Source organism: Lactuca serriola, chromosome 7 (assembly GCF_051521515.1).
Source record: "Lactuca serriola cultivar US96UC23 chromosome 7, Lser_US96UC23_V15, whole genome shotgun sequence".
Classification (NCBI taxonomy): Eukaryota; Viridiplantae; Streptophyta; class Magnoliopsida; order Asterales; family Asteraceae; genus Lactuca; species Lactuca serriola.
The window spans coordinates 50,327,085-50,336,255 of record NC_136414.1 but is presented as its reverse complement, the minus strand read 5'-3'; the positions used below and the strand labels follow the sequence as shown (position 1 = coordinate 50,336,255).

The following is a 9,171-nucleotide window of genomic DNA, read 5'->3' as shown; positions in this document are numbered from 1 at the left end:
AAGATGAGAAAACCAGAAATCGTTGAATGAATCCTACTTTGATACCAATTATAGTGTGTTTGAATTGAGTATTAAGAACAAAATCAAGAACTAGATGCCATAAGAACAAAGATGCAAATAGAATTTGTTTGGCACTTTGATTACGTCTAAAAGAATACAGGAACAAAAAAGAGTACAAGCACTCAATCTCTAAAAAACTAATCTCGAATCCTATACTTTCCCTATTTATAAGGACATACAGACGCGTACAAAAAATACATAAGGACTAGACATGAGAGGTTCATCTTATAACAATGCCTTATGTAATACCTACATTCAAAATATATCATAATGACTTCGATACTAACCAGACCTAACTATACTTCGACACCTCACTACATACTTCAAACCTTACACTCAATCCCATGAGAGGGGATACCCCTGTATGGTCCACACATGTGTGCTTCCCTTGGCCATATCCACACATGTCTGTAAACCAAATAAGCAAAAGCTTTTTGTGAATAACCAAAAAAGTTACACTTCTCATATCTGTCTTGAAGTTATCTTGGGTTTCATGACAAACGAAATCCTCTCAACCCCAAACCTTTATGTGATTAATGGACGGAACCTTTCATCTCCACATCTCATAGGGTGTCTTAGAAACCTTCTTAGTTGGAACAACGTTTAAGATAGGGTCAGTTATTTCAAATGAATAGCCCTAACAGGTGATTGCTAATGAAACCCGACTAATCATAGATCAAACCATGTCCACCAAAATTTAATTTCCGTTTTTAGTAATGTCATTAACTTGTGGTGTTTTTGTAGGAGCCCATTACGAAACTATTCCACCATCTCTATGATAATCATTGAACTTAATACTAAGGTATTCCCCTTCACTATCGGATCGGAGAACCTTTATCTTCTTGCCCAATTGATTCTCCATTTCATTTTATAACTCTTTGAACTTTTCAAAAGTTTATGACTTATCTTTAATCATATAAACATAACCACATCTACTGAAATTATCAGTAAATGTAATGTAGTAGTGTTATCTATTATTTGAAACACACATAAAACTTTCATAAATTTCATTGAAAGTGGAAGCTTTGAAAATAAAACAACCATCTTTATAAAGTAGAATATCACCATTTTCATTTTCAATCAAAAACTAGAAACAGGGTCTATACAGTGCATGGAAGGAAATAATGTTTCTAGACATCTCCGAAGATTAACAACAATTAACTAAATTAATCATAATAACAATTCCTAAGCTTCCTTCTTTCCTTTTGTCCTTGCAATATAGTGAAAATGTGAGTACTACATCCCGTATCAAGAACCACGGAGTTAGATATAGTAGTATCATGAAGTTTGATCAAGTAAGTACATGAACTTGACCCAGTCACTTGAACCTTACAATCCTTGAGATCTGTCAAGTGCTTTGGGAAGCTTCACTTTTATTCAATTGATAAGTCATGATGAAATTATCATATTAACTAGGGAGAGATTCAAGGACTAAGTCCGTAGTAAGGTTCTTGTTAAAGACAACATCTAGGTTCTCGAGTCGGTCTATGTAGGTCTTTAACTGTTGAACATGATCACACACCAAATCACCTTCTTTGAGTTTTCATGATGTTAGGTCTTTTACAATCTCAAATCGATCTTGTCTTACCTTTTGCTGAAACATTTCAGATAGTTCCAAGTTCATTTTACACACCCAAGTGTTCTTAAAAGCATTTTGAAGATTTGATGACAAATCAAAAATCATGATGCAAGAAACCTTATTTGAGACGTACATGTCTTTGGCTTGAGCAACTTTCTCTTCGTCAATAGAGTTATCATCGATTTCTGGAATGGATTCATCGATCACGAATTCACGATTTTCATACCTGAATGTCATCCTTGTGTTTCTCATCTAATCAAGTTGGTTAGCCCCGTCAATGACTTTCTCTCTATGATGAACTAAAATGAGGAAAAAGTTCATTTTGGTGGGAAGAGGATGTCGGAGAGGAAGACCATTGATACTCGACATCTAAAAGGATAAACAAAGTTTTGTACTTTATTTTAATACTAAATAATTACCCAATTTAGTTTTAAGGCTAGGATCCATATTTTGATTTGATTTATAAAGAGAGATACTATAATCATATCATGAAGTTACTTTAGGTGGGTAAAACACTTTACTAATTTCAATAACTATGACATTCCTAGATCTTTTGAGATTCATTGAAACTATTCAATGGTATGTTAATCTCCGATTTTCACATCTTTTATTTTCACCTAGGATGTTGAGGTCTCACAAATAAGATGGTGAACCAACCATACAATAATGCATGACCCTTGATTATGTCATGGTCCTTAAATTAGTGTGCCATTTAATCACTCACGTTTTTCCAACAAACCACGACAACAAGAGCCACATTATTTTTTACTTATGTCTCATATTTATGTTCCAATTAACCACACACGCTCCATAATAGACTATAAAGAATAAATATCCATTATTCATGGACTAGCCACTATTTACATTTTCCTAAAATAACTAGGAACATGAATTTTGTTTTTAGTAATTTTATTTGTTATACTTTAAACGATACATTGTCCTATCGAAACTTTTAGGTAACGATAATCCACCACACAAAGAAGCAATTAGTGAAAATGACACTCATTCAATGGTCATTTTCTAGGTTGTTGCCTTATACCACTCTTATAGCCTGGCTTCATGAATGAAGCTTAATCTTGATTCAACTAACAATCATTAATTAAACATGTGAGGACACATGTTGTAATACTCTTTCACATATAGTAATTTTATTACATATATATAAATTATTTTGGTATTTACATATTCTTTTATAATATTTTATCATTATATGTAAGATAAATTTTAAAAAAATTAAAATTATATTATTTAAACAAATTATATCTAATTAATAATTTAATTAATTAAGTTAAAATCATTAACTTTAATTATATACATTTTTAGATTAGTTATCCAATTTAAAAAAATTAAAATAAATTCGAAATTATAGCAAAAAATCCTAAAACTTGATTTTCTCTTGAAAACGCGATGCATCTAGGTTTGGGTGCACCGCACCTAGCGACTAGCATTTGTCTTTAGTTTTTCTCAATTTGTTAACAGTAGTGACTATAATCAAAAACATAATGGCTCTGATACCACTGACGGGTTTACTAGGCATTTATACACTAAAAATAGGCAATATAAGCATTTGATATATACCTTTAGTTTACATGAAATGTAAGATCCAGGTTTTTCTATAATGACAAAATACTTTCACAACTAGCATTATAAATTAAAGAAAGGGATTTTATTACTAACCTTTTACAAATTCAAATTTGTCTCTTGAACTCTTCACGATTTTGATCTCCTTGTTGCTTTTGGAAAGTCTAGCACCCAAAGTAGAATGCATCAAATGGCTCACACCTAAAAGACTTAAAACCCTAGAACATTAAAAGAGAGATGTTGGAAAAACCGGTTTTCTCAACCTTATGGAGAGTATGGATGGTGTTATGAGGCCTAGAGGGGTCTTTCTATTATTGTGGTATCTTTTAGATAACCATGATTTGAATCAATTAAATAATCAGTTTTAATCCTGATTAAAATCTTGTCCAACACATCAGCCAAAAAAAAACTCACGGCGATCGTCTTCCCCACTTCACCTGCAACTCAAGCTACATACACACACACACTGGAAGTTATAACGCACCCACATACTTAAAAAATCAAAACTTATTTTTCACCTACATTTGGAATAAAACCCCCACACACACATGGAGTTTTAAGACTCGATCTCACATATATAGCTATGTTTTCATCTGAATATAAAGAAAGATTTTAAGAACACACATATTTGATTTGTCACCGTGTGCCCGATGCTCGCCCTTGGTACAAAGCCTAGGGTTGAGATGAAAAGCCATAGCGGTGAAAGTAGCACTGTTAAATCAGCTAAATCTGTCATCCCGATCGTAGTCGTTCCTCTTCCACATCGGCTAACTCCACCCACTATGAGATTGAATTAATAGAGAACAAATCTTCTACAATTAAAATCTAATGTCACCTCTGCCATTGTTACCTTGCTTGTCTGTAAGACTATAATTGGATCTAACCTTCGGTACCACCAAACATAGAGACATGCAGTTTTTATTTTTGCTCCCAGAATCAGTGGAACAAGGAATATGGGAAAAGCCGATGAACAAAGTTGGGGAAATCGGACGAGAAAGTACAATCTACAATCTGAAGAATGGAGAACATGGTGAAATCAATTATCCAGCCATGGCGACCTGCTCCTTTTTCTCTAGATCTATCGGGTTAAGTTTTAGAATCGATCAGTTTAGAAGTCCTCCGTCTGCTTTAATCCATCTGAGATTTTTAAGAAGTTCTCTAGCTGATAGTTTTGATATTTGTGAGAAGAATAGAAAAGAAGAATGATGGTGATTTGTGAGTTGTATGATCTACATAACCAGGGAAGAAAATGGGGAGAGCGAGAGAGAGAGAGAGAGTGTGTGTGTGTGTGTGTGTGTATGTGTGGTGTGGGGGTGGATCCCCATTTGCATATTATTTCATTTGTTTTTCTTTTTAAAAAAAAAATAAAAGAAAACATCATAAATGGTCCCTGTGATAGTGAAATAACGAAAATACACTTCAATTAACGGACAAAACTTAATGGGGTTAGTAATAAGGACCGATCGTCAAAAGTTTTGAAAGCAAATAAATCATCTATGGAATTTTTAAACCCTAGGGACTAAACATCGGATCTGGGGAAACCATAAGGACCATTTAGGATGTTTTTTGTTTATTATATTACGACAAAATTGCAAAAATGGTCCCTGTGGTATGCAATTTTTTGGGGTTTTAGTCCAAGCCCCGACTTTTTTGGATTGGTGGTCCTTTTGAGCTAGTTTGCTTGTAGTTTTGGTCCCTATCCAAACTAAAAAGACTATTATACCCTTAATGAATTTATTTTTCATTTTTCTTTCACTTTTTAATATTATTATTATTATTAAACATAAAAGTGGCCCACTTCTTCTTTTTCTTCTTCTTCTTCTTCTTCTCTCTCTCTCTCTCTCTCTCTCACCTAACCCAAACCACTTCATCTTTAATATTTTATCCCCAAATCCATCGTCAACATCCCCAGTTGATCTATACACACAAAAGCAAGTGTATTCCGGTAAACCCCTTCATATTCAGCATATATCGACGCATCATTCAGCTGGTCTCGCCATCTCATTGGCTCCACCATCATTGGGGCTACCATCATCATCATCATCGCCTAAAAAACCAATGGATGACGTGGAATTTGATCCCTATACCACCGCTTATTTTCTCCTAGCCGTCGTCGTAGAAGGACAGAGATGAAGCTCGAAGTCGTCACAACAAACCCTAACTCTGATTAGGGTTTCTCCATCGTTGTGTTTGTTAAAGGTTGAAGTGAGAATGGATGGAGTAGAGTTTGTAGCCAGAAATCCAACAACTTTGTTCGTCCGGTAGCTGTTTTGAGGAAATATATAGTCAACCATGCTTACCCGTATGTCATACTTCACCTTCCACATCCTCCTTTTTAATATCACTTCTCCATTCTCTATGTTCTCTGTTTTGTGTTGAGTTAAAACCCTAAATCGGATCTAGCACATCCCAAATGCTATATTAGAGACCTACAGATGGTAGAGATGAAAGTGACGACGGGTAGATGATACATGAGGAGGGTCATCAAGGAAGGGGAAGTGAACATTAATGGAGGTAGGATTGATGTTTATTTTACAGTTGCACCCAGATCTCCTACTCCTAAAATGAAAAATGAAAGATGCTTCTGATGAATGTCGTATTGAGTTCATGAATAACAAAATCGGTTTAGATTTAAAAACAAAATCAATTTCTAGAAACAGAAAAGCAAAAACCAATCTCAATTTCAAACTATGAGGATGAAGACACACGCATCACACCAAATCGATTTTAGATTTGATTTCAAGGAGTTCATATGGACGTGCGTTGTAGCGACATTGAAGAGTGTATATATGTGTGTTTAATCAAAATATGCTTTAGATTTCTAGAAAAGGTCAAATATGGTGATTAAGATTATTATAGAGAGGGATATGAATGTACCTTTCTCTAGAGAGAGAAAGAGAGAGAGAGAGAGAGAGAGAGAGAGAGGATAAGTGGGTCCATTTTTATATTTAATAATAATAATAATATTAAAAAGTGAAAGAAAAATGAAAAATTAATTCATTAAGGGTATAATAGTCTTTTTAGTTTGGACAGGGACCAAAACTGCAAGAAAGCTAGTTCAAAAGAACCATCAATCCAAAAAAGGCGAGGTTTGGACTAAAACCCCAAAAAATATATACCACAGTAACCATTTTTGCAATTTTGTCTTATATTACCATTATTTTGAATTTATGGTATATCAATGTCATTTGTATGATTTATTGTTTTTTTTCATTATATTGAAATTTGTATTGCATTTTATAAAATCATAATTTTTTCAAATGGCTATACATATAGATAGGATATTAAGAACAATGTGTATATTAATTTTAACTAATTTATATATATATATATATATATATATATATATATATATATATATATATATATATATATATATATATATATATATATATATATATATATATGAAAGTTAGGAATAGTAAACTTTCTAAGTGTTTGGCACATTTGTCCCTAAGGTTATGTATGTTTGCTCTTCTTTTTTTGTCAATTTTTTTTTCATTTTTGGTCCTCCAACTTATGTTGGTTTTAAAAAACTACTTACAACATTGACCCTTCACCTTTATATTTTTGTTCACAAACAACCCTTTCACTTTCGTTTGAATTGAAAAAATTACACGATTGGTCCCTGTGGTTTACCAGATTTAACACATTGAAGACAACGATGAAAACCGAAATCACTCTTTTACTCTTAATCCAATTTTTTTTATTAATTTATATTTCTCTTTTTGGTTTTAAATTAATGTTTTATTTATTACAAAATACACACCCAATACCATAAAGCCACCCACCAGCTATCATCACCACCACCACCACCGCCGCCAAAATTACATAAATGGTCCATATGGTTTACCCGTCGTCACAAATTCAGTCTCTACTACCTTAAAAGACCAAATTATCTCACATTAACGGACAAAAACAACGGTCTATATTTTCCGGATTGGTTTTCCGGCCGCTGCCATACATGACAATAAAGTTCAATTTGTGAGACCATTTCTTTATTTTTCTCATTTATTGCAAGAAATAATGATTTAGATTTCTTTACTTATGTAATTAGATGACATTGTTTATCTTCGTTTACTAGATTATCTCAATCAAATTCAACATGCTACTTTACTTTACAAAACAATACATTCCGACCCCGACAATGCCGGGAAATCTTTTCTAGTTATTATAAATGTATACTATTTTTGTAATTTAATAACTTTTATAAATTTTTTATTTTTCTTTAGAATTTTAAATTATCCATAATATTTTTTCTTTGTTAGCGATGGTTTCCACGGATTTTAACATCATACTCAATATTAAAATATATGAATTAAAAGTTCTCCATTTCCCTTTTGGTCCACTTGAAATATAGCTTTCTATCGACTGAATCACTCTTTACAATACCAAAAACTTCAACTTTGTAGTTTTTTGTAAACTCCAAATATCAGATAGCCTGGAGCCGATTTTCTTCGTATTTGACTGAATCAAATAATAAATAACTTGTTGTAAAAACAATTACTTTCTTCGAACCGCTATTTTACAACAAATCTAACAATATCTATCAGAAAAAAATGAACATTATATACCTATTATTTTTATTGAAGTTATAAAGATATTTTAATTATAAATAAAAGATAAATCCATTTATCCACTTATTTATTCATATCGATAGCGATATTAAATTATGTTTCAAATGACAAAAGAGACTATATTACTGACGGCTTTCTGCCTCATCGATCTGTGTATATATGACCAGATGCTCCATGTTTCATTGTCATCCTTCCTTTGGTTGTTTCTTGATCCAGCCCTTAATTAATAAACCAAATAACAATGAACGAAGAAGTAAATTTTGATTTTTCTCTCCTCGAATCCGTTAACAACTATCTTGTTGATAATCATTTCCTATCTGGTTTTCTTCTTTCCGATTCTAACGATTTCAGTATTCCGACCATATCTGAAGAATCTTCCATTAATATTGCCGCCGAAATATCTTCCATTTTTGCAGCCAACTCTAGCTCAGGTGAGGTATGTAGCCGGAGTTCCAGTTTTCTAATTGATGATACAATCGGGCCCTTGCCAAATTTCGATGACTTTGAGATCCTAACTTCTTCCGATATCTTTCCGGCCCCGAGTTCCTCCACTAGTGGTAATGAGTTTCCGGATATTTCAGCAGATATTCCGGCTGTCGGAAGTGATCTTTCTGGTACCTGTTTACCTCCAATGGAGGAATCAGCTCTATGCATGACGTTAAACTGGGACTTCACGACTGGAAACGTGGTCGCGTTTGGCGATAAGATTTTCTCCGGTGAGGAAAACCAGCAATCATCACCATGTGTAAACGAGTATAATTCTGAAGATGTGAAGAATTTTGAAGCTCCGCCAATAGCATCACTTCATGAAAGGAGGTACAGAGGAGTGAGACGGCGGCCGTGGGGGAAGTTCACGGCAGAGATGAGGAATCCGGAGAAGAAAGGGTCAAGATTATGGCTTGGGACGTATGAGACACCGGAGGAAGCAGCCATGGCGTACGATCGAGCTGCATTTAAGCACCGTGGCTCTCAAGCTTTGCTGAACTTCCCGCATTTAACCCAATCACACAATGAAAATCCACAAAGATATATCACAAAAAAACGATCATCATCATCTACATCTTCATTGTCGTCAGATTCTTCAACAAAAAGCAATCTTAAGAAAAGTAAAAGTTTGGGCGTATGAGGATTAACTTCTAACACTTTACGTATATATAAATATCCGTCCTGAATATCAAAAAAAAAAAGTTGCAAAAATGCGTGTCGAATTCAGTGTAATCATGGTTATTGGCATGAGGAGATTGGCTCGCGGTGTGATTTGTTCTGTATATTACATTGATTTCTCTAAAGTAGCTAATAATTATAATTACATTAATTATAATCCATAATATATATATATATATATATATATATATATATATATATATATATATA

The 9,171-nt window shown here is 33.4% G+C and overlaps 1 protein-coding gene across 1 annotated transcript; it reads left to right on the top strand.

Annotated features, from left to right (window-relative positions):
- Positions 1 to 7,755: 7,755 nt before the first annotated feature.
- On the top strand, positions 7,756 to 9,004 carry LOC145062371 (uncharacterized). The gene has a single exon (XM_079009983.1). It carries the CDS (start codon positions 8,039 to 8,041, stop codon positions 8,921 to 8,923), a length of 885 nt encoding a protein of 294 aa, XP_078866109.1. The 5' UTR covers positions 7,756 to 8,038; the 3' UTR covers positions 8,924 to 9,004.
- Positions 9,005 to 9,171: the final 167 nt, after the last annotated feature.

Coding starts and splice junctions, on each gene's coding strand:
- LOC145062371 (XM_079009983.1), top strand. CDS start 8,039: ATGAACGAAGAAGTAAATTTTGATTTTTCTCTCCTCGAATCCGTTAAC.